At 39.3% G+C, this 27263-nt stretch overlaps 1 protein-coding gene across 1 annotated transcript in view; it reads left to right on the top strand.

Moving 5' to 3' along the window:
• Positions 1-1009: 1009 nt before the first annotated feature.
• Positions 1010-27263, top strand: part of LOC148395237 (unconventional myosin-Ic-like) — a 38881-nt gene continuing 12627 nt past the window's right edge. The window contains exons 1-8 of the mRNA XM_088380839.1: positions 1010-1162; positions 1303-1522; positions 23237-23392; positions 23503-23618; positions 25015-25213; positions 25515-25595; positions 25823-26002; positions 26687-26785. Coding sequence (XP_088236965.1) covers positions 1433-1522; positions 23237-23392; positions 23503-23618; positions 25015-25213; positions 25515-25595; positions 25823-26002; positions 26687-26785 — 921 coding nt within the window. The 5' untranslated portion in view covers positions 1010-1162; positions 1303-1432. The remainder of the gene's footprint in view (positions 1163-1302; positions 1523-23236; positions 23393-23502; positions 23619-25014; positions 25214-25514; positions 25596-25822; positions 26003-26686; positions 26786-27263) is intronic.

Genomic DNA, 27263 nt, shown 5'->3' with positions numbered 1-27263 from the left:
TCTTTCTTCTCTGACTGTCCCCTTTCAAACCTCGTTCTGTCCAACTGCAATTCTGATCCTAATAACAACAGTGAAATTTTGTTGCATCTCCAATTCTCAGATGAGTTTTTATTTGACGGGAGACAGGTGAGCTTGCATGTCTTAAATCTTAGAAATTTGGGAATTAAGGTTTCCATTGGTGATAGCAGTCCATCCAAAATGGCGCATGTTCTGACCTATTGCTCCAAACGGCCATCTGTTTCAATAGGTGTCTGCAACAGAGGTAAAATAAAAATAAATTAATTAATCAAAAAAGAATAAATAATTAGATAAATACAAATTTAAAAAATTAAATAATTAAATAATCTTCCTTTTAGCTGTCCAAAGGCTTTGTGGCTTCCATGGTTTCTTTCATGAGGTTCAAATGATTACTTAATTGATGCTAAGTTATTTTGACAGGATAAAACTCCATGCGCTAATAAGGATCCATTTTGGTCGGACGTATCCCAGTTTGCAAATTTGCTGGAAGGCAGACGACTCAGGAAGTTCAACCTGGTGATGTTTATTTTAAACCATGAATCTGTTTATATTCTCTGTGCCTGTAGTACGCCACCGACCCCGAAGCTACCCTCATATCACTGATGTGAGCATGTCGGTGTGTATTTTTGTGTCAAGGCCCTAGTAAGACTTATTGTCAGGCTCAGGAAGCACACTGCTGGCACGAGTCCTTCACTTGACACACACACACATGCGCACACACACGCATACTGTACGTCAAGCAACACATACTCAGTCTATTGGGCGGGTGTCGGGAATGTCTAGGGCAGGAAGCTAGGTCAGGAGGGCCCAAGACCATGTGTGTGTGTGTGAGCACACTGCTCACTGAGCAGTCCCATTAATTATCCGAAACGAGTCAGGAGGAAATAGGATGAATTCCCTTCCCTGCCTCATATTTTTTCCTGCCACCTTTAAAGCCCAATTCCTGCAGTGTCTCAAACGTATTTCTTCTATGCAAGAACTCGAATCTTCCCATACACACCCAAAGGCCAGTAAGACTCACATCCTCTGCATGTGACATTCATCTCGAGCTAGGCCGAGCTGCATATCCTCCCTATGCTCCCTCAGCCTGAGTGCTCACATCCTCTGTCTGCATGAGGAGGGAAGCTGGCTCCACTCACACAAGGTAACGGGAATACTGCAAATCTCTGCATTAATGCTCAAACTTTCCAGACACTGATTTCTATCCTCCTCCTGTCTTCAATAAAATTGTATTCTTCTTGCGGGGCAGGTTGACACATCTCCAGTGTTTTTTTTTTTTTCCAGCCAACTCCTACAATGGTCATTTGATAGCGTCTCAGCTTGAGTTGAAGATTTGGAGACGTGAGTCTTGGGAATTATTATTTTACTTGTGGAGGAAACATCAGCAACACAGACGCAAAACCGACAAGCCGCAATGATGGAACTCAGGATCCAGCTCATCCCGACGGGGGAAATCATTCTTGCTCCTGGGAAAAATGGGGAAAACTACTGCCACCACTGCAAGGTCAGTTCACACACGGCGGTCAGATCTGAGGGCAGCTCTCATGTCAGAGTTTTCCACTCGTCTTTCATTCTGCTCGCTTTTGTGCAGCTAAGTGGGTACAAATGAATGCTGACAGGGCCAAGGTTTCACCGAGTTCCACGGGAACTACTTGCTAGTCCTGCCTCATATTTACAGTATTTTATTTCTTCCCAAGTATTCACTAACTGCGTTACTAGAGTTGCTCATCATTACTTTGATTGAACTGCCAATAACTTTTGATGATCAATATGATCTTTTTCCCCGAGATGAATGACAATAAAAGTGTAATATCACAGAACATAGTTGATGCATGCAGGCCAACATTGCTATTATTAGTGTCCTTAAAGTAGAGGTACAATAATTAATAGATTCATTGATAACTAATCGATTACTTAATGTATTGATAATTATTTTTGATAATCAATCAATCGTGGAGATACTCTTTTTAAAATGGTCAGAATAACCAGGATTCCAATTTCTCAATCATAACTATGGAAATTTGAAAGTGATTTTTTAAATCCAATTGATTGATTCATTGACAAAATAATCAACAGATGATAGATTATTCGAATAATTGTTAGTTGGAGCAGGCCTTTTTTAAAATAGGTCAAATATCCCAGCAACTGCATTCTGTACTACCTGTTCTTCGTTGGAAGTCATCACAAAAACTTTCCCAAAAGTTTGCTTGAAATGTAAAAAAAAAATCAGCTGTGCATTCCAAGTGTCGAGTTAGTCATTTTTTTGATTTTTTTTCCCCAAATCTTTTTCATTAATATTTCATCATTGACCAACATGACTGTTAAAAGTCCACAGCTTCATCCTGTCCTCTATAATTACAATCATTCAAACTACTCATTTATTTATTTTTATATACCACTGCAACACTGAAACAAAAACGGTGCTTTGAATACACTTTATCTTATGAAGTGCTTGCACGTCGAATAAAATCAGCTGAGAGTGCTTTTTATGACACTTGAAAGGAACAATGTAAGCAGCACAATGCTGACAAAGAGGGTGGGGTAAAAAGCATCCATCCATCAATGTATATCCTATACTGCTTGTCCCGTTCAGGGTTATGTGTGAGTTGGAGCCTCTCCCAGATGAAATGAGAGGAGGGATACATCCTGGACTCATCATCACTAAAATGATTTGGAAATGACTGGGAGTTGAATGTGTGCCAGTTGCATGAAAGTCAGCTAGCTTACAGACTCAATAGCGTTTCTATTGAACTGATTATAATGCATGTGATCTGAACAGTTGGATACACGATGCTGCCTTTCACGCACATTGTGTGAATTCGATTCCTGATCAGTGCAAACCACTGCTGGCCAGATTAAAAATTGGGTTGGTCATCTCAGGAAACGAGGCCAAGTTAATCAAGTGAGTGACTTGCTGTGGTGACCCCTGATAGGACAAGCCGAAAGTCACAACAGCATGCTACAAAAAATATTTTTTTTAATCCAAATGGGATATTTCTAGTTAAATAAAGGATAAATGACTTCCATTCTAAACACATTAAACATGAACCAATAGAAAGGCGTACTGTTTCATTGCCAGATCCTATGCAATTGTCATAAACTTGTTTTATTATACAATTTCCACGAAGGATACAACTTTCCCATACATTTTGGCTTTAATGGTACGCTCTTGGCACATTGGGGAGGACAGCTCAGGAAAGAATTGATGTGTACCATCTATTTACAGTATCTAAGGAATGAGGGGAGTGGGCTTTTTAAAATCACTCCCACTGTGGGAAGCTTAATTTAGAATGTACAATGTAGGAATGTGTGCTTAATGAAGCGTATTCATGTGAGCTGTTTGGGGAGGTGTGGAATGTACCGGACCTCGGATGGGAGGAAACGACAAAGAAATTCCAGTACATTGCCTCATAGTTTTTCAACTCTTTCTGCATTCCTCTTCGATCATACACTGAACGTGTGTGCAAAGTGTGTGTGTATGCGTGAGAAAGCTTCAATTAAACGCTGAATCAATCACTCCCCCCTCTGGCAATGAAAGTGTATTACAGTCCACCGCTGGTATTGATTGATTCATATCTGACCGGTTGAGGTCACCTTCACAGGGCAGGACACTGGTTACATATCCGAAGTGCTGGACTGAAGTTAAATGGCCAATCACATGTTATGTAAAAAGTTGGGAATTGTCATATTATCCCCTAAAGGTAATTCATGCTTTCCACTGAGGACAGTAAGGTCATGACCTTACTACTTTTGCAGGAAGCTATTTTGGTAGCATAGCACGCTAGAGTGGATCAGTGTCTAAGCTGGATATTGTATCATGTCTGCACTGGAATTTTCTTGTGCATCCTGTACTCGTCATGGGTGGTTTTACAGGGTGGCAAGGGGTGGCAGCAGCCAACTTTATCATCAATACTAAATTAAAATTTTATTCAAAGCGTTCCTTATATTGTCTTCACAGTCTGTATGAAAAGTGTGTTTAGAATTCACCCTCACTCTACTTTTTAAGAAGACATCCTTGATCTTTACCTTGTTTTGGATAAATAAAAGTGACATGAAAACAAAACAAAAACAATTCAAGTGCTTGTTATAGTTTTGATTACCGCAATACTTTCCCTAATTTTATTCAACTGCTTTCTCCAAGAAAATGCTTAATACCTGAGAAGAGTCAAACATCTTGACAAGTATTTGGTTGTGTATTTATATTATTCGTTGTGCAAGTATGCATAGTGTGAACAGTAGATGTTGGTTCTATTTGAAAATACACTACACATTTAGAGCTCAAACTTTTAAGGGCACAACATTGCCACTTGGTACAGTGTGTAAAATAATAACAACAAAACAGTGAAGTAGTCAATAATTTAAACTGTATGGTTAGATAACCAGTTGAAAAACACAAATAAAAAAATGAATAAATAAATACATAAATAAACATCGGCTGTTAATGTTATTTCTTTGACCAGATAGAATTGAACCTAATCCTATTTTACGAATGAAACTGACACTCTAATCTGATTTCAGAATGCGTATTTGATTTTGAACTGCACATTTTCAAAAATTGATTTAATCCTTTACCCAAAATCTGTTCAGATTTCCTTTGAACAACTGAGCCGAGAAGCTTCTGGAGGCTGGCATAGGCGATACCCACATTTCCTATGAATCATCCACTCAAGCGGCAAACTAACAACAGTATGGCTTTGATGCCATCTAGTGGCATCTTGGTGCCAAGCAACCATTGAAGTGAATTGAAGAGCTTCATTTAGACAAAACTAGTAATTTGCCACACTCTTGTGGCATCGATACGTTACATTACTTTTTCAGGACGGAAGTGTTAATCACTCCTGGACGGTCGGAATTCGCAGCAGTGCCAGTCACAAATAGTAGTTTTAGCTTTCCAAAAGTTTAAAAAAAAAGTAGCCAAAAAAAATAGTGAGTCCTTGAACGCAGCATTGCTAAAATGCTGCTGAGTGTTTGTACTGAATTGATACAATGACGACATGGTGCCGGCCGGGTTCGCTATAAATAAACTGCATCATTCACGGGTTCGCCGCCCTATTGGGTTCTGTCCGAATGTTCTGGTTTTGGGTGATTCTGCAACCCTTTGGTGAAAGAGGAGGAAAGTGCTGATTTCCACACCACACCCATTGAAGATTTTGGGGAAGTTCTGACGCAATTGTCACATTTTTTTCCCCACCACAGCAGAAGTTATCATAACACTTGTGAGATATTTATGCGTCTTTTTGTGCGTGTGTGTTGTGTGTGAGTGTGGCGCTGTCGCAGAGTACCGCGTGCGTAGCCGAGGGTGGGAATGTGTGTGGGAGCGGTGGGAGGGTCTGGAGGAAGCCGCCGGCAGCACTGACAGACACCAGGCACCGCAGCGACGTAGCCACGCCGATCTGGACCGACTTTTCTGCTTCGTGGAAGCCGACAAAACGTCACCTCATTTGAACTCGACTGTTTAAGGTACCTCCTGTCCAGGCGAGTTTGCACGATGTGCCCCCATGCGCTGTCGCTGGATTGTGTTAAATGTTGACTTTTGCCAACGTTTCCTGCTTCGGGGGGGAGGAGGGGCGCTTTGGAAGCTGTTGCGAGTGATTTCTGACCTTGAATATATGCTTGCGTGAAAGCTGAATGAACGATACGGGGTGGAAATGCTGTACCGAACGATATTTATATGCCTTTTGAACTTCGAACAAAGTTCGTAGTCTAAAAGGCACGCTATGCGCTAGTCTTAATAAGTCTGAATCATTTTAGATCGGAATGATCCTATGACATCAACATTGAATTCCTTTGAACTCATTCATAACGGCACTGCTGCTTTTAACCGCGACTTTGTCCACTGTCATCATCATCATCATCAAGTGACTCAGAAAGTCTTTGTTCAACAATTACTGGTGGATCTGTGTGTTTATTTAAAGAACCTACAACCAGCACGGTTTATAGTTTTGCTGGCATGGACTGATAGAAATAAACACACTTGAGTTTGGAATGCCATTTCAGTCTGGCATGTAGCCTTGGTTGTATTTTCAAGGAGTCAGTCGGAGACATTGAAGCTGTTTAAAAGCAGAAAACCACACTGAGTTGGTTCGATTTATGCCAATTATTTTTATTTAACCAAGATTATATTTGCTTACACGGTTTGTGAGCAAGCTTGTCCCCCTGTTAAGTTTTGTGTCGTTTATAAAAACATTGCATCTGCCGAACAGTACAAATACATATGTGAAGAAAAGCACCATTGGTGGGGGAATGGTCAATCTGCTTGGAACAGCTGACCTGTGGCCTCAGGGTCATGTGAAGGGTACAATTTCTAGCATTGAGGGCCTGTCCGCAGCTGCCACCTGGAACTAAGATGACAGGCACTCGGCTGTAAATGTGATCTAATCCTCTTTAAATGGCAAGTTCCTGCTTGGGGATGGTAGGCAATGAAGCGAGGCTGTTTGCCATTGACAGAAAGATGCAGTTTTGATCCGAAAGGACATTAAATGTGATGAAGTCAGCAGCTGTTTCAACAAAATACACAGATAAATTGTTCTGGCTAGTTAGAGTGAGTAAAGTGTGATTTCTTTTTGTCTTTTTCAAAGCACAGCGTCTGCCATGGGTTGCTTTCAATACCATTTAACAAAAGTTCCCCCCCTCTCTGGTGAGGATTGTTTTTGTTGGACTGCTTGTGCACAGAGGCTTTTTTAAAATATATTTTTTTGTTTTTTCATTTCCCTTGGGGCTTATGTTACAATCTCAACGAACTGATTTTTGGTGGTATTTTTGGTCTGTGACAAAGTTGTGGCTTAGCCCAGCTGTCAGCCCACTTCTGCACTGTAAACTCTGGTCAAATGTTTGTATTGGTTCTTTTAAGATTATGATAAAGTTATAATTATTAATTACAGCGGCTTCTTTCTGAAGATTATAAACAGGCAACAACATTTTCTGTAGTTGTCTTGAAAACCAACAAACTGGTCTCTCAGTCATCATTCATTTTGCATGCTTTGATTTGCAAGGAAAACACTTCTGCTGCAATTGGTGACGCACATTATTGTCAGCTAAGTTTCAATTTTGTTATTTAACCGTTGTATAATAATGGCCTAAAAGAGTTTTTCATGCAAATATGTACTTACGACTTTTACCACCCCATGAGTTGTGACTTGGGGATCCCCCTTACTCATCTTGTGAAAAAAACACAACTGGTCCCTTCCTGATTGAGCAGATTGAACATTTGCACATTTGTAGCATTTGGGGATTTGATAAGTGATCATTTCTTGTGTATGCAGCATATCAGTGTTCCATTGATTGCCTTACAGTCGAGAGGTTCTGTGTCAGAGTCTTGAGTGGAGTACGGCGTTTGCTTGCCAACTTTGTGCATGCCTAAGTATTCTTTAAGTATTCATGCTGTGTTTTTTTTTTTTTTTTTTAATTTTTTCTCTTCTTATTCCTTCTTTTGCAAGTGTCAGTAAAAGGTCAAGTAACCACATTTTGTGCAATCTTAGAGATTTTTCTTGAAGATGTTAGTCAAATTCTGAATTGTATAACAACTTTGGTAGTTCCAATGTGTGGTGTGATTGTCAGGAGGATAATTGCGGGTGGGTGTGGGAATGAGCTGGATGGAGCTGTTGTTTATGACACTCGAGAGGATAGGGACGAGTATACAGTACCCAACATAAATGTGTAAACCCACACCCCCTAGAAATAAGCTTTCTAATCTTTTGCTCACTAAACACAAGAGCAGTTTAACGATACTGCAGTTCAATTATTGTCAATTTTGATTTTTAATGAAATGTTTTGCTTGAACTTAACTGTTGTGCATAGTTTTTTTTTTTTTCCCTTCCTTTTACGCAAGTCGGAAAATTAACCACCGGCGCTAACTTTGCCATCTGCAACAGCTGTATGAATGAACTCTAGCACTGAGATGGACTTTTGCTCTGATAACAGAAAACACAGATATCAAAGAAGACTAAGCCATAAATATGACCGATAAGAACAGTCGAAGAACAGGATGCATGCTCATGGCATTTTAAATAAGTATGCCAGTTTCCACTCCATATGGAAAGTTTGATTGCGTTACCTCAAGTGGAAATTCGCTCTTGCTTTAGGCGAGTTTGTAAGCGGAAACAGGCAAAAATATCGAATTGTTTGAATGACATAACAACATGACAATGCAGACAAGAAAGAGGTCCACTCAAATGTGGGAATAAAATGACAAGCCAGACAAAAGATTGAATGTGCTTCAGTCACTTGTGTGGGTGTGTGTGCGTGTGTGACAGTCTATGTGTGTGTGTGGGTGCTTTTGGTTGTGTTTGTGTGCGAGTCAGCCTCAGAGAGAATACATAGTAAGTTTGTCGAGCAGTAGCAAGCGACTCAGTTCTTTCCCACATCTCAAAACTAGTGCTGTGCTACAGTGAACCCTGCCCTGCTGGGAGTAGATGTTGGGAGTAGCCACTATGGCAGCACTAACGGCTGTGGGATTGGAAACCACCCTACAAATGAGCCAAATCATCCTCATTGCCATTTTTGTACATGCACAGTCTGCTTTTCTATTTTTGCAATCTTTAGTCTTTCGTTTGTTAAAGAGACGACTCTTAAATTGGGTTGTTGTCATCTGGAATTGAACTTCATAAATGTTTCTTTACTCCTATTGTAATTCTATTATTAGCTTGCTAAATGAAGCATTAAGTAATCATTTATTTTGCCTATCCGAAGAGTCTGTGTTGTGTGCCGCTCTTCCGTAATTATATTATGCTGATCTTTGCTACTCTAGTGATACCTGCAATTAATTTTATGTAGCCTTCCTTTCTAGTCTTGCTGTCGGTGCTGTTGAGTGTTGACACACCCAACAACCCTCTGCAATAAGACACCAAAACCTCAGTGTGTTGATAGAACACAGAATCAAGTGGTTGCTTTGGCTGAAAGAATGGTGGACTTTCCTACTCAAGCAGAAATGTGTGGATATCGTCAAATGTCTCTCATGTTCTAAATGTATGGAATTAAACTTGTGAACTGAGTTTATTAGAGGGGAGGACTTTAGAAGACATTTGTGGTTACTAGTGATGGGAAAATGAAGCTTCATGAAACAGTTGTTGTATTCTTTGGCTCCTCGAGTTGGCAATGTTGGTTTAAAGTGAGGGTTTTAAGAAATGGCAAGTCGGTGGGCTTTCAGCAATTCCCCTGCAAACACTGCAAATTTAGCTTTACAGATAGCGACCATGTGCTGTATGAATGACAGCTTCCATGACGTGTAGACATGTCAGCTGTCATAGTAAAATGTAACTACAGCTACCTTGGGTCAACGCTTATTTTGTCTGATGTGGAAAAATGAAGCTATCTAGGTTTTGTGAAGTGGTGATCACATCTGATTAATATTTCAGAAAGTGCGTCAATGGCCGTTATTTGGGGACATAGATTGCCAATTCAGCACATTTTTTTCCACAGCTATAAAACCGCAAAGTGCACTCTTAAGGAGTTAATTTTTCTTTTACAATGACTAAAGTCTGCTGAAAGGACAGGCATCACCTTTTCAAGGACTATTCCAATTAGCAATGGGAATAAGTCAAGTTTTTTTTCCCATTACCTAATGCTTTGTTAGCATGCTTGTCAATCATTCACTCAGGTGTTATGTGTTCACAAGTTAAATGTATGAAATGCACCTTACACACAAAGCCCTGAAGACTTCTTTATAAAGCATTTGCTTCTTAAGAATGAGGTAGAGTAAAACAAAAAAAAGTGTTTTCAGATCCTTTCCGACATCCATGCCGTGCCCATCCAAATGACTTTTATCGCATTGGCTACAGCGACAAACAGGAAGTCAGTGCTCTTATTAAGATTGCAAGGGCTTTTTTTTTCACTGCGTATCTTTTTGTTAACCTTTAACTGAGACTTTCTGTGGACCTTTGATAGTGTCAGAACAATTTGAACAGGTGTGGCCTTGGATATGGCGAGAGAAGGACAGAAAAGACCAGGCGGTGTTGAACTAAAAAAACAAACTGAAAAAGGAAACATGCCTGTTTAAAAAGAAAATAAATACAATAGATGAATAAGATAAGCACGACTGGGAGAAACTAGACTTTGACCTTGAGCTGGTCTTTACCTGCTTATTGGTGTCAAAGGTTGGCGAGGGCAGGTTAGCTTCCAGGCTGTGGCCTTGGATTTGGCAAGTTTCACTTTGGGACACACATTTTCAAAGGTAATTAGGTCAGGCTTCGTCGTGACCTAATTAATAGTGATGGGAAAATGAAGCTTCATGAACCAGTTGTTGTATTCTTTGGCTACTCTAGATGGCAATGTTGGTTTAAAGTGAGGGTTTTAAAAAATGGCTATTCGGTGGGCTTTCAGCTCTACAGTAAAAGTAAACACAATAACGGGTTTATGAATCATCTTGAAGCTTCATTTGCCCATCATCACTAATTAGGGTTGGCCTAGTCGTGACCTAATTTTACAATGTCTGCAATCGTTTCCACAACTCCACATTGGTCACAAATTGGAACAAGTCTGTTGACAATAAGAAATATCTTCATTTCATGTTTGATACTTTTGGACAGGATTCATTTCTCCATGGTGGAAGATGAAATTTGCAGTTGTCCTCCAAGAAGTTCATATCTTCGGTAACTGCATACCTCTCTAACAAAAATAAATATTCAAAGCTGTAATCCAAACAGACTCCCACAACCCCACCCACCTAAACCATGACAAGTGTGATCGAATTTGAAATGCAGTCAGACACCTACCGCTTGATGCCTATTAACACCATAATAAATCTGTCGACAAGTTTAATTTTTACTTCTAACTATAAAAACGGTTGACAGTTCTTTCTGTGTTGTGCCAATGCCAAAACATACAATTGAAAGCCTTATTTTTGTTGGCCCATTCGTAAGGAACATAAACTTGGAGGATGAGCGGCGTAACCGGTTATATTTGCACATGTAAAACTTTTCAATCCCTTTGCAAAATGTGAAATGTAAACATGCGGAATTGCCACTCGGCACATCATTTTTGACTTCTTTCGACAGCAAAATTGTCTTCGTTGAGTTTTTTTTTCCAGTGATGGAGGTCCACACAGTCTCACTGCCTCCATCAAAAGATCTTACGCTATTGGTGCAGCAATATTGATTGCTTTTGCTCTATTTTTTTACTCACTGTTGCTGGACCCTGTCGGTCACTGCAAGTTCACTGATGCTGGTCCAACCGGGCCAGTGCAAATTTCATCAATAATTACAATGAAATCCACGTTCTTGCTTTTTATATGTAATAGCCAATAGTTTGAGTTTTATCCACTTAAGTTGATCAGTCATCATTGAACCTTATCATGAGTACATGGGTCCATGGGTCCATCACCCAGACAGGTGGCCCCTGCGTAGGCAGAATTTGGATTCCTCACTAGTCCTCGACATGTTCCAGTGAGTGCAAGGATTACCAGGGTTGTTTGGGGTGCTGTAAACAAGGCTTAATTGGAACATCTGAATGAGCTGTACAGGAAATGATAACATCAGCACACGTACTGTACTCATTTGTGCTGTTCATTGCAACTGTGTCTTATTTTTTTTGCACCAAATGCAAGTGAGATAAGGATCTTATACTCTTACCTGAATATGAGCACATTTAGAAATTATATAGAGCACATTTTTCTTTAAGTAAGACACAATACATTAAATTAGAAAAATATTACCTAGTTGAAAATGTGGTTAGTTATTATCGGTGCTGCTAATTGATCTGTAGGGTCTACTTGTTTTATATTATTATTATTTTTTTTATATTTCAGAGCTGTGTTTTCAGCAGGCAAGCAGCTTTATTTCTTCACCATATATAAACCGAGATGTTTTTTGTCCCATAAGGGAAGGCGAGTGGTGGGGCAGAATAATATGCCAATGTTTAAGATGGAGAGAAAAGAGGACCGTGTAAAGGAACAGGACAGTTGGAAAACGATAAAGATGAGGCAAGGGAATCTTGGTTGCATGGATGGTGTAATACTTGTCATTGGGAATGAACTAGTTGAAATGTTGTATGTTTTGAGTTCTTTCTGAACAAGTTGCCACCTGCCCTATGACTGGTTAAGCCTGTTTGTGTGTGTGTATTTCCCCCCCTTCTCTGTGCCTGTGGGTTTTTCAAATTTCCAGTATCTCTTATGATATAATACATAATCTATGTTTTTAAACTAACCTAATCTGAGCCTAAACCATGTTTTAACTAAAGCACAAACCAGAAGTTATGCTCGGTCTTTAATTTTGATGGTTAAAGTTTTTTGCGAGGAAACAAAACAACTTAAAAAGGAAGAGTCTGTATTCAAATATTACATTTATTAGATTATCAAATTTTTAGCTGCTGGGCTAACATACTATGTTGACAAAATTATCGGTACTCTTTTGTTAAAGGAAGAACAATACATGCGTAGGTAAGATACCAAGCAGTAATTTATTTTTGTGGCCAATAATAATAATAATACTTTGACGTCCTAAAAATGTTAACTTGAGTCAAGTCATACGACCTGAGCCCCCGATCTCTGGTTTGAGGTTCTGATGCAGTTCTTTGGCTGAGGCGGATATGCACTGGAAATACCTTTTTGAGGAGGAGAAAGAAATTGACCACTGCAGCAAAATGGATACTGTGATATAATATTGCAGCATTAGTTTCTTGTCATTTTGAGTCCCGATAATGACAACGAGTTAGCAGCAGTCGTTTACAATATACACAAAGCATTTTGTGGGCACACTTGGAAACTTAGAAAAAGTCCCTTACAGTACTTGACGACTAAAAAGCGGTTTCGGTATAGTGCCATGCAAAGTGGCAGCAGTCAGCATCAACGCAGGTGAATTTTATCTTTCAGTATAATGCCAAGCAAACATTTCATTTAAAAAAAAAAAGGTTTTACCTTGAAGAAAATTCAGTTTCAGTTTTTAAATGGCTCAGTCAGCGCAAGAAAGACCCAAGGCAGAGTTAGGGATTGACACACAACCGATTTACTGTAATCCAGACAGACATGTCTGGAAGATTCAGAACACTCAATTTAGCCTAGAGATATGTTTTTCTGTGTTGTTAGAGGAAATACCATGCATGACCAAACTGCTGCCCCAGCGGAAAAGTGAGTGTATGCAAGTGTCGTCCAGTCTCCCTTAATTTAATTTCAGACTTGCTAGTGTCGTTTCTGTGCTTAGTGTGGAAACATGCCACTTATTATTCTACCAACACTGGTGATCCACTTTGCCATGTGTGGGAGGGAGGCATATTAAACATGAACGGTTTGACTTGGGGGAATTCCCTTGTGTAAATTTATATTTGTGCCAGAATTGCTTTAAGTTGTCAAATTGGTGATTATTTCAGAACACTGACACGCACAGCCAATTTTCATTTTCAAATTCCTCCTTGTCTGGACTCTGTTATCCATCAGTCTCTAATTTCCTACCTTGCATTCTCTTTCCTGATTTGTTCTTCACCATTTTTGTCTTACTTTCCTCACTCAGCCCACACGGCTTGCATTCTTTCACTCTGACATCACAACCGCACCGCACTGCCATTTATGACTTTTTTTTCTACTCAGTTATTGCTTTTTCAGTCCTTGCCACCACATTCTTTTTTTCACTTTAGACATGTCTTATAATTGCAAGTCTGAGTTATATTTAACAACAAAGTAACAATGATTTTGCTGTCAGACGTAAAAGATTGAAAGTTTGTGATTAATGATGGTGAGGGAGACTGGTAATCGAATGACTGTCTGGCTAATGTCAAGATTTTGTTGAGAGTCTTTTGTTTGTTGGAGGGACTTGCACAGTTGTATGTAAAAATACGTTTTCATTTGCAGCCATGGGGTTCATGCCGAAGTTTCCTTTCGCTGGCTTCTCTCACGTATCTCACATGACAGTTTTACAAGTTAGAAGAAAAGGCAAGCAATTTGTGTAAATTTATCTTTGAGTCTATTAATATGATTCAGTGAATTTTGTCATGCCAACACACATTTTCACATGATATGGCACGAAACACAATACCGGACGTCCCAGTTTAGTTCAGTATGTTGCAAGACTTGTGACAATAAAATAGAACCAAGATAATAAAATAAAAATGATAAAGTGATGGCGGGGAGTCATGTTTTTACATGTAAAAAAACTCTATGCGTGTTTAATTTGTAGAGGTGCAATGACTAATTGATGAATCGACATTTAACAAGTAATCAATTTCGTTTGTGCATTTTCTGCAGTGTAAATTTAAAATACAGTGATGTCCTGATTTTTAATGATATAAATAACGTTTTTATCTGATTCACCGAGAACATTTTTGACAGATTAATTGATTAAAATAATTGTCAGTTTCAGCCCTGGGATAGGTTACTATGACTTTAGCATTTTTACCTCGCATGTTTCATCAAGCACTTAGTCAGTCAGTAAGGACATGCATGCATGCACGCACGCATGCACAAACACACACTCACACACACCAAATTATGATCTCTGATACTAGGTGTGTCATTCTAGCATCACTCAGCTGTCCAGCCATATTATTTTTGGCCAGATATAGAGTAATTCTTTCCACTGGGAAAAGGGCTTTATAGAGGCGCAAAGTGATTATTGCGCACAATGTAATAGAGACGGGTGGGGATGTGTTTTTTCTACTCAGTTATTTGGTGCAACAATATTGCAAGATGCATTATGTATTCAAGATGTCTCAAGCTTCTGACAATGATGTCATGATGGTTAAGGTTCTTGGAGGTTAACTCTACACTCCTAGTCTAAGCCTGATATACGTACGGTATTGGTGTGGCGTGATGCATGATGATGCATGAAGAAGCATTTCCAAACCAAAACCTCTTGATTTTTTGGACAATGAAAAATGGGAAGTAAGTGTCCACATTTGCAAGATTACTCTGAAGAAACTGCCAGAGGAAGCGAGACAGGAAAAAATAATTTATGAAGAAGTGAGCAGCAGCAGAAAGACGTAGAGTGAGAGAGCTCAGCAGGAGAAAGTTTTCATTTAAGATTTTCCCACAGAGTCTAGGTCACTTCCCTCTAAGTGATCAGTGAGGTTTTAGGTTTTGTCCTCCCCTCAGTCTAAATGTAATATATAATTCCATGTTTTCTTCAAGAGCTTGAGCGGTTGCCAAATAAGGAAACAATAGGCTCATGTCCGTCGGGGATGCAGTGGTTTACCCTCTTCCAGCTCATCACGGATGTATTATATGATAATTAATTTGGGAAGGTCCTGTAAACATTGTGCAGGGTAAGGTGGACTGAGACGTTTTTTGAGATTTTATGCAAAATGGCCGTTATTGCAAAGTAGCAAGTTTGAACCATTTACTCGACTAAACATGTTGTGCGGATCCTCAGATATGAACCATTCAAACGGTATCTATCTGACTATAAGGTTAAGACTGTCCTCTTAAAAGCAATAAAAGCGATCAAATAAAACAAGATTTGTATTGTTTCTATGGTGCCTCTCAAAGTCAATCATTTATTGCTTCAAAGTTGTTAAAAGATCAAGCCAAGCACATATGGGAGGAGGCAGAAACACGACCTACTTGGAGCCATAAAACACAGTCAGGAACCAGGATGCATTTATTTTTTGATAAATCATTTCTATATGTGTGCTGTCAATGAGCAATGTTTTCCTGATATCATTGCATTTAATTCACGTCACGCTTTGTGACTATAATTCACTGAATGCAATGGATATCATTATTGTGGCTTAACTCGGAATCACATCATTTATCACGATATACTTTTCGAAGAAAAAATAAGTACAAATTTGCGCTGGTGTGTGTCATCTGAGAATTCATCCCAAACAAAAAGGGATCAATATCAGTAATCTTATTGTGACTATCTGTAACCTGTATTAAGATATTTAGTGACATTTATTTAAACTCCTACTCTATTCTCACAAGGCGTTCTTATTTTTTATCTGCTGCATATAAATGAAGCTTACTTATCTCTACACTTGGGCCCTTCCTCTACTGCTCCCTCAGAAACTCATGATTGCGACATTTCCAGTGCACAGTCACTTGTGAAGCCAAAGGCTCCAAAAAGTGGAGAAGGAAGGGTTAACCAGTCTGACAGCTGAGCAAGATATTGGTGGTCAAGCTCCACCTCCTCCGACTCAGCACAAATATGGAACCTTAACTTTTAGCCTGTAGAACACATGCACACGCAGACACACACTTTATTTTGTGTTAAGGGGTGGAAAATTGATGTCATCTGTAAATGTTTTGGGTTAACTAGATATGTGTTGTACAGCTGGGGAATCACCTATCTCAACTTGTATCTTTGCCTGTTCCCTGCTGTCTGTCCACTGTGTCTACAACTATGGTGAGAGAGCAAGCATGAGTCTGGAAAACATTACTCGGATTCCTGCTGCGGAGGCTCTGATTATACTGGGAGTGGGGACAGAGAAGTAGTTGAGGTGTGCAGAGTTCACTCTCGCACTCAAAGGTAGTCAAGCCGGGTTCAAAGTATGTTTTTCTTAGCTCCTTCTGGACACAAAAATGTAAATTTCAGGCACGTCTCTGTCTGGCTCTGTCTGTGTCAGCAAAATCTTTTATGTCCTCATTTGTCAGTCGGCCACAAGAGGGCAGTGTCGAAAGCAAAGGGTGTTCATTTTAGTATGTGCGTAAATATGTGTTACACCTGCAGTACTCTGTCTGTATCTATAATACAGTGAATAGGTTTTGTGAAATCTTATTAAATTTGAACCTTTTTTCCTGTAGCAGCATTACCATTTTAAACTCATCATCACTATATTTGTCTTACGAAATTAGAAAGCTAAACTAAAGACAGGTGAGCCTTACTGAGCTACTGACAGCATTAACCAGTACTGTACTGGTTGAATTATATTTACAAGCCTATTCGCTTAGATCCCCAGGAAGTCATTCCTAATGAGGCCTATAAAAATCTGTCTTTCCTGTTGCCATTTGACAGATCTTTGAAGTTGCGGCGTTCAGCAGTTTTCAACAATGAATTGTCTTCATTGCGTTTTTGCAAGTAATTTTTCATCTACTTAAAACCAAAGGAGTGCAATTAATTAAGCATATAAAATAGACACAAGGTTGTTAGGTGTGCAACCTAGAAGCAAAAATATCTCCTAAGACACAGACAACATGAGATGAATGGCAAATTCGGCCGTTGATACATTTCAAAAGCATTTAGTCACATACTAACACTGATTAATGTCGAAGGAGGGTTGTAGCAGTTATGATTAACGTATCCCTTGACACTTTCAAGCGCGTTCTGTTCTGTGCTACGCTCCAGTTGGACTCGGAAGTACACTACGGATGCTTTATTCATCTAGTGACAGTGTCTCACTTTTTACACGACTACTTTCGGTGATGTAGCTTCATAAGTTTAAGTCATTATTTTTTTTCTTTGCATTAAAAAGGGAAAAAGCAATTCAACTAGAAAGTGGATTGTATCTCTAAATCTTGATAATGAGTCCAAACAGTCGTTTGTGAAAAATGGCATGAAATTGTCTTTAGGGACGAGCCGCTGCGTATTATATCAGTGTTTCAGTCGAGGAATAAGAAGGGCAGAGCTAGCGGGCTATATGTTTAGCAGAGGACTAAGTCTAAAAATATCGGCGTACGAACTGAGGAATGTATACTGGTCCATGCAAAGGCAGAATTAATTGCATTTTCTCACGTGGAGTCAGCAGTCATCACCAAGCTATTGAATGACACAATTTCTGCATCAAGCTATGTATGTGGTTCATCACCTGAACTCCTGTTGTGTGCGTGTGTGTGTGTGTGTGTGTGTGTGTGTTGGTCAATATATAATATTGTGTTCCTCCATTTTTTCTGAAACACCATGCTCACTGGCTGTAAAATATCAGTTGTTATTAGTGTTAACAAGCAAATGCATTACATACTGAGAGGCCTTTGATATGTGTGTGTGTGTGTGTGTGTGTGTGTGTGTGTGTGTGTGTGTGTGTGTGTGTAGACAAAATCCACTCCCTTTAATGATATTGACCTAATAATCTTGGATGTCCTTTCATCTTACTTAGAGAAAGATGATAGAGAAAGAACATTGAAGAAATGATGGAAAGTTTTCAATCTTTGTGCATAAAGGCCAAGTTGAGGGAGGAGGGGGGGGGGTGACTATTAAGCAAACTGGGGGAACTGAGGGAGTGGAGTGGCGTTGTATGTCACCCAACACAGCGACTATTTCCTCTGGAGGGAGGGAGGGAAAGGAAAGGAAAATGAGTGAATAAGTGAGCAGCGAGACGGCGTGAGCGGTGTGTATCTGAAGCAGTAAGAGGAGAAGCAATGGCAGCTGGTTCTCAGGACGGAGGGGACTACTTCTAAAAACAAACTGCGCTGAATAGTGGCGGTGACGCATTGCTGAAGCTCAGACGCTTACAGCTGGACTGCCAGATTGGTGCAGCCCAGAAGTCCATCTAGATCGCTCAAGAACAGGAACAATGAAATACAGACCTTTGGTAAGGTTTCTGTTGAACAAAAGATGTGATTCTGCCTTTTAAAGCGGAAGTTTGGGGATTTTTTTTTGGTGACTTGAATACCCGTGTAGGGAATTTGCTTTTGAAAGGCCTGAAGGTAAGTTGCATATATGCATATGAAATTTACAATGGTCAGACTTCAGAGGATGGAGTTCATTGTTTGGAAGAGGAAGCTGAATGGGAAGTGGCTTTTTTAGTTGGGATAACTTTCACTCGTGTAAGTACAGTAATGGATGCTCTTGAGCTAATATGTCAGGTGAGAAAGGGGGAGTTAAAAAACACACCATCATGTCTCCATCTCTTCTTCTCAATTCTACTCTCGAACTCCAACCGGATTTGTCAAGATGTTTCATTTCCATGTGTTCTATTGATGAGAAGGCGTGTTTTCATCACATTATGTCGCAACGCCCATAAGGGCGAGGCGATCGCGTGGTGGCGTTGTGTGGCCAGGCAACATTCTTTTGCGTTCACCGAGAGTGGAAGCAAGTATGTTAATGAAAAAAGTGTGTCAAGACTTTTTTTAAGTGCCATCTTCCATTCATTTACGCTGACATTCACTCTCAGCCGCAACTCACATGTCTTCTGCAAGGATCACTTTTCCACATAAGACGGCATTACGTATATTGAAGATGGATTTCCATACAATTTCTCAGGATAGGACAATACACTGAGAGATTCCTGACACAGTTGTCATAACTTCCTGTTGGCCACCTGACTTAAACTCAATAGTTACTTTATGTTTGCTCGTCTGTAAGCTAAACTCCCTCCCAGCTCACTTTCCCCTCTGCCTGAAAACAACTAGTCGGCTTTGGAATGGCTTGTCAGCTAGCTGGAATACAAATTTAATAACAAGTAAAGATTCAAGCTGAGTATTTATGGAGTACCGTTGGGGAAGGGTAAGTGAATAGAGTTTCTCAATTCTTTATGTCTCTTAATAATCTGGTGAATATTTAAATTATGGGTTTTTGGTACCCATATTAGTGCACATTTTTAATTTGCCATAGAAAAATTTAAGGTTTAATCCCTTTCCTGATTTTAAATTGTTTTTAAATACACTAAAATGTTTTGAATCATCAAGCTAATTTATTATCGCACAACAACAAAACAAGTTTAGTTCAGTTCCATTGGCCGCACCCAGGCCTGATTACCGACGCATTTGTTGAATTAAAAAATCGTTTTCATACGGGTCAGACACTATGAAAGAGGCTACATGATCTCTTTGAAGATCTGAAAATGTAACTAATAAATATGCAAAAAAGAAATTGTGGCATAGTACTTATTGGAGGCTGTTATGTTAACAGTAGATTGACTGTCAAACCTGGAGCTGACATATTGCAGCCAAATAATGACTTGCTTCATGCAGACTATGGTGAAGTCATCGTTTCGCTTTAGGTTGGAGAATATTGTGTGCTTGGTATGTTGTCACGAGTTGGCCCACACATTGATCCTCAGGCTAGCAGTGTTCTCTTGAGTAACCTGCTTGTACCACTTGTATGCCTGCTTTCCACAGTCTGCTCAACTCACCTCAATTCAACTTTATTTTCGGAATTCTTAAAATAAAAATTAACACTCGTGGAAAAAAAGCATTATACATAAAAATCAAACATAAAGCACTATGAATAATATTCTTTTTCAATACACCACTTTAAAACCAACCCAGCCGTTGATATGCAAACATGTCTGTATCGCCTCTCAGTGTCTTTAGACGAAACTCTCACAGCCCTTCTGACTGTATTGAAAATAAACTCAGCTCATTCTAGGTTGTTGTCATGGTAACCTTGGTTACACTGTCAATAAGTATACTGTAGACCTAGGTTTGTGAAACTGGGGATGTGAAATTAGAGAATGTTTGAAGTCCATGCTAGTAGTCAAAATCTACCGTTATCCGAGAAGATTTACCGTTACGTCAACGGCCAGTTTCTGAGTGATAAGGACCTGCCTATGAAGACCTGTCTGATAATTCATTATTATTTCCTTGCCTGGTGAAGTTTGTGGTTCATTTGTGGTCCCATCAAAACCATCTGCATTGGTAACTTTTACTGTGGATTGAATGATTCCTCCTCAAGGCGCTTTTACTTGGAGAGTGTAAAACATTGAGAAAAGCTTGACGAGAGGAAGAAGGTGATTTTGATGGGAGATGACTAAAAGAATGGAATTTTTCAATGCTAAGCCAGCAGGGAGGGGAACATGCACTAGAATTTGAGAAGCTGACCATGCAATTTAATACACAGTTCATTTGCTAAGTCTTTTATAGATGCGGAGTACTAAACTGAGAACTTACTGGGTCTTCTACCTTGTCTCCAACCACTTTGTTTACTACATGGGATTCGGAAAGTATGACGTTATGTAGGAACCAGGAAGTTACATACTTGGTGTGTTCCTGAGATTTTTTGTTTGTGTGTCTTGCACAAATGGGTGGAGGTATGGCATGATGCATTTTGGTCAGGAAAGACAAACTCTGAGAGGGGCATTGGAAACTATGAAGTAATGGTACTTCCTATTAATGTAGGAACTAAAAGAAATATAAAATTGCCATTTATTTTCATGCAATTTAATACTATTTGGTATCGGTGGCCACTCAAGATATGAGTGCTCGTACTGGTATTGTTCTGAAAAAGATGGTATCAAACATCCCTAGTTTCAAGTACTGTATATCACATTACTTATGCCAGTGCTTTAGTTCACACTGCATGCACGCAAACACACACGCACATACACACACATGCAAACACACACACACAGCTGCAGAAAGAGATGTGTTGTGTGAAAAAACAATAGGTCGATGAAGCACAAGGGATCCCAAGGAGAGACAAACAAGCAGTTCTTACACATATGAACAAAGCCTGTAACATTACTTCCATTCATTCAACACTGATTCTCTGATGGTTAGGAATTGTTAACTATAAAGTATACAATATTTACTACACTCTATCACTGTTGTTTCTTATGCTGACATGTTGTGAGAGCTGATAAAATGTGAAAATCCTTTGATGCCAAATCTATAGAAATGTCATGAATTCTTGATGCAATGCGAGTTTGCTCAAACTGGCACATTTAGAACTTTTGAAGAAGTGCAAGTGTGCTTTATTGAAGCTCATAAACATAACAGGCCAGGCCAGATGAGCTGGTCGATTCTATGCAGAACTGATGTCCCATGGCTCCCACCACGCCATGGGGCACCAACCGCCTCTTTTGAAATGCAGGATCAAATGTAATCTTGCAGAATACATTTTCCTTATCGGGAAAAAGATAACAATTTGATTTATTGGCTTCTGAACAGGGTCATTGGAGTTAATGGAAAAAGAAAAAAAACCTTTCTCAATGAAATAAAATGAAAAGGCAAATGCTTTGTTCAGATCTTCAGATTAATAAGTCTATAGTGAAATTGCCTTTCATTTTAATCATTTAACATCATAAATGAGCTTTCAAGGTTCATTTTGAATATATTTTTTGCTATATTGCCTTACGTCCATACAAAAGGAAAGTCAAGCAGAAATCTCAGAACTGCAGTTGATTTAATTTCATTACACAAGACTGAGTGACTTTTTTACTGTATATCTTGCACTTGACAAGTACTCCATATATTCAAAAAAACAAATACTAAAGCTACCAATAATAAAAACTCCATTGCAACTTTAAAATAATTTAAAATATAAAAGCTAATAAAAACTAATAAACTAAATATAAAAAGTAAATGAACTATTTTAATCCTGCTTCTCATTTAGCCATAAATGTTAAGAAATTTTTTTTACATATTCACTCTTCCTACTTCTCAAGATTTCTTTACATTTGTGTAAAATTTTAGTAAGCGGGCTGCAGTTCAGAGAAGCAACATGCTTGCTGAACTCAGTGTTGTTTATTGTTATTCTCAATTTTATTTTTCTTATTGTAAACGGAGGAGAGACCTTATTAATTAGAACTGCAGGCACTTCTAATTAATAAGATCTCTCCTCCCTCCAGCTTTCCCTCCCTCTTGATCTAGTCTGTGGGCTCTCCTTAGGGACAACAATGACTGTTCCACTTAGCGCAACAACACCTGCTGCTGTACAGGACGTCGTATGTGTGAATGTGTGTTGACAAGTTCACTTTGCTTCTGTTGGCTACATACTAAACATGGATGTGGACAACTTTTGTAAAATTATGAGCAAAACACAAGCTTCCATTTCAAAATATGGCTTCTTGGATAGACGTGTTGATGACCTTAAACGTGTGAGTGTTTCATTCTAACTTGATTTTTGCAGCTTGATTTCTATTGTTTCTACCTTTAATTATAAATGGTTGAATTTATTGCAATTTAGTTGGCAACAACTGATTTTAAAGGCTGCTTACAAAAACATCAGAGGATGAACAAATTGAAAAAACAAATTTGAGTGAATTTGACCTCAAGCAACGGTGCTTATCTTAGATTTGATTCTTTATACATTGAAATTAAATCCATAAATACTGGATATATTGTAATGTCGTGTTATCACATCTTAAAGCGTTTATGTTACTGCTGTGCTGTATCAATAGTAAAGAAAAAAAATCTGTATTAATCTTTTGTTGGTTGGAATTAAGTATATTGATGCTACTTCTACTTGTGACTAAATTAAGTTGTTAGTGTTTTAGAATAAGTTTGACTTTTTAAAAGCAAGTATTCAAGAGTTTACCCCTTTTTACTTTTTACACAACTTGAATAGTTAGTTTGACATTCAATGTGTCCTTCATCTCAACTCATGAAATAGACGTACTATAAAAGTGATGATGTGCGACACAGCTTTGGTTATTCGATTTATTCCGTCACCCTGCTTAATCGCTCTCTGTCCTCCTCTAGGTGGTGGGTACTGACGGGGTGCGGGCTATGATGGAGTCGGCCCTCACAGCAAGAGATCGAGTGGGTGTGCAGGACTTTGTCCTGCTGGAGAACTACATGAGCGAAGCTGCTTTCATAGAGAACCTTCGGAAACGCTTCAAAGAGAACCTCATCTATGTAAGTGATGAAATAAGGATTGGATGATCTGAGGTTCTCTTGTCCTGATGTTAATTTAAACTGTACATGAAATGCATATTTAAACTGTGACTGTATATCTTGTCTTTCAGACTTACATTGGTTCAGTGCTGGTGTCGGTTAACCCATATAGAGACCTGGAGATCTACACCAAGAACCATATGGAGCGATACCGTGGGGTTAACTTCTATGAGGTCTCACCACACATGTAAGATTTTTTTTTCTATTACGATCCACTCAAAATTAATTAATTAATTGAATATATTTAATGAAGGGCTCAAGGGCAGCTCACGCTTCTATATACTGCAGCGAACAGTGCTTTGCTCAAAGGCACGATGTCAGTAGTCAGCAAGGAGACTATCATCTCTGTGTTGCCATTTTTCATTCTTTATTTTTGTCTGCAGCAGCGCCCAAACTAAAAGCCAAGTCCTTACACGTGAGCCATTGCTGTCAGTTTTAACTTTGAGTCGTTTCCACTAGACCGTGTGTTTAATATGACCTGGCGTTTCCACTACTTTCTGAAGTCTGGCAAATTAGTATGAAGATTTTTTTTTTCCTCCACACTAGCATAATATTTTGAACCAACCTTCTAAATGTGGTCAGACTGTGAATATTGACACATTAGCTCACTGTAGCTCTCTCAATTTCTGCTTAGACTTGAGAAGATGCCATGCCACAAAGCGGAGTGTTTATTTGAAAAGTTGCCACAGGAATGCTGAGGGAACTCACACTAAAACCTCCCCAGACCATTAGGTCAGCTACTAAACAAACATTTTCTTAATGGACAGACTGAGGTGACATCAACCAGATATTCCCCCCTTACTCTCTGATGTGGTGGTTTTTACTTTAGCACTTGAGTCCAAGTGTTTGCTCCACCTGAGTGGAAAGGGGAAAAAAAAAAAGTTAAGATGGAAAACCAGTGACACAGGGGTCAGGGAGGTGTGGAAAGAAATGTAAGCAAATGATACTACTACAACGTGACAGGGAATTCCTCTGAACTGAACCTGACCCTCAGTCCACAATTTTGCACACACAACCTGAAGCAGCCTTGGCCGAGCTGGTTTATATCATCTCTCAAATCAGTGACATGTCCACACAGGCTGAAAAAATATATCAAAGCAGATAGGAGCAAATCATTGCTAACTGGACCAACATTCCACCATTCAGACCTGTTGTAAATTTTGCTCTTCGCTTCCTTGTTAGTGAAGGTACTGAAACATTCAACAGTTGAACATCAAAAATTTAGATAAAGTCAAATTAAGTTTACTTGCAAATATCACCAGGAAGACCAGAGCAGTATAAATATTTTGTGTGTGTCTTCTAGATAAGGGATGAATCATTTGATCAATTATTCAGTTTTTTTTTTTTTAATAGAGCACAGAACAGTTAGCCCAGTCAAAGTGTCTACTATATTATTTTTGGTCCACAAAAAAGTATTCCTCCACATATTTTTACATACCCGTAATCATTCTCTGAAACAATGGAGTCCTTTTGGAATGCTTTGTAACAAGTTTAAAACAGCAGACATGTCAAAATCCCTCTAGTCATTTTTTTGATGGACACTGCTAATTTGTCACATCTCATCTTTCCCTTCACTTGTCTAGATATGCAGTGGCCGACAACTCGTACCGTTCTATGAGGACCGAGAGGAAAGACCAGTGCATCCTAATTTCTGGCGAGAGTGGCGCTGGTAAGACGGAAGCATCGAAAAAGATCCTGCAGTACTACGCTGTGACCTGTCCAGCCAGCGAGCAGGTGCAGACCATCAAAGATCGCCTCCTGCAGTCCAACCCAGTGCTCGAGGTGAGATGCTAAGATGCCAGTGAGCTTTGCAAAGCGTTGCTCAAGAGCTACCTGAAAAAGTGACTTTGAAATGAGCTTGTGTGGTGTTGACAAATCATTTTGACCTTTTTTTTTTTTTTTTGAATGTGTGTGATGTGGTTGTGAGATACTTCTAGTCTTGCGTGCCTTTATTTCAATTTATAAGTCCCAAACACTGAAGGACTGACCTTGTAGTTTGAATTTCCAGCTTTAAATATTTTAAATCCAGCAATCTTCTTGCCTTACTCAATGTCCACTTCTCCTCTCTCTGTCCTTCCCTCAGGCCTTTGGCAATGCCAAAACGTTGCGAAACGACAATTCCAGTCGCTTTGGCAAGTACATGGATATCCAGTTTGACTTCAAGGTGAGCAGGATGGTTTGTTTTCTATCTGCTAGTTGTAAGCATCGAATATCCATGGTTTATGATGTCATCACTTTACTCCTCCACTCCCGCATCCGCGTTCATGGCCCCGCAATATTCACCCTGACCTGCATGTTACAATCACATTTTAGTACCCCAGCTTTACTCTCTCCTCCCATACCCCCTCACTTTGCTCTCCCGTGTCTCCCTGGCCTTTGTCTCGTCGGCAGGGCGCCCCGGTGGGAGGTCACATCATTAATTACCTGCTGGAGAAGTCACGTGTGGTTCACCAGAACCACGGCGAGAGGAACTTTCACATTTTCTATCAGCTGATTGAGGGAGGCGAGGAAGACCTGCTTAGACATCTCGGCCTAGAGAGGAATCCTCAGCAGTACCAGTATCTGGTCAAAGTAAGGATGCTACATTTGTCTTTTTGTGAAACCTCCTGAATGTGAAAGTCCTCACCGATGTCACATCTTTATTTCAATTGCATATAAATATATTGTCCAAATACTTCTGTACTAAGTGTAATGTCTCAAAACATGGCAAACCAGTTGGCTCTTGGGAGGCAAATTGACAGAAAAATAGTTTTCATCTGACTCACTTTCTTTTTTGTACCATTAATTTTATCGCAGTTATATTAGGAGTGGTGGTTTTTAATGGCAAATACCTTGCAAATAAAATTATGTTATTCTATGACCACAACTTTAGCTTTAAAGAACAGTTGGTAAGTGTGTGTAGGATTGTGTGTGAATTTGTTTGTGACAGAGGAAATCCCAAAGGGAGTTTGGCTTAACGGTCTTTCTGTCAGCCTTTTTTTCTCTGGGGACCAATGTGCCTTCAGGCACTAATGGAACCCGTACCTCTGCACACACATGCACAAACATTACATGAAAAACACCCCACATGTGTTTTTGTGCACATTAGTGTTTACTTGGTCGCACATTTCCACCCCAACTGATTTGCAGATGTTTGTGGACACTTTTGACTTTACAAGGTTTACCGAAAATAAATAACTGAATGATTGATTAGACACGAATTTGATAGCTTTTGAGGTTTTTCCAGATTTGTATGTGTGTGTGTGTGATCATTAGGGTAACTGTCCCAAAGTGAGCTCCATCAATGACCGCAGTGATTGGAAAGTGGTGAGGAAGGCGTTGACTGTGATTGGCTTTAAAGGAGACGAGGTTGAGGTAAGGACATTGTGCACCAAAAGTGAATCATTAATTGACGTAATTGACATTTGTTTTATCACCACCGGGCGGTGCAACATCTCTAAAGTGTTAGCAATTGAAGAAAGGTGCAGCGATTATAATTTATGGGGGAAGTTTAACCATTTATATGTACAGTCAATGCGCTATATAATTCAGGGTGTTGTCGTTTTCCAACTATTGTGAGATGTGTTTTTTTTTTTTTTTTTTAAGACTTGAGAAATTATGCTCAGCGTGTTCTGACAGGTTCATGTTTCTGGGCTTGCTTCCAAATCTGACAGTCACTGCTAAAAAACAAAAACATTTAAGAGGAGGTAGAGAAAGACGATAAAGTATGTCTTCCCCTGTGGGGACGTAAATCTGTTTACGTAGCTTTTCAGTCTTGTAGGAATTGCGCTCCCCCCCTTTTGGCAATAGTAAAAATCCAATCCACATGTTTTAAATGATTACATTGTCTGTA

The sequence above is a fragment of the Syngnathus floridae genome, chromosome 7 (assembly GCF_059516105.1).
Source record: "Syngnathus floridae isolate MCC-2025c chromosome 7, RoL_Sflo_1.0, whole genome shotgun sequence".
NCBI classification, from domain to species: Eukaryota; Metazoa; Chordata; class Actinopteri; order Syngnathiformes; family Syngnathidae; genus Syngnathus; species Syngnathus floridae.
Note: the sequence above shows the minus strand (reverse complement) of the source record. Positions and strands in the feature narration are given on the sequence as shown.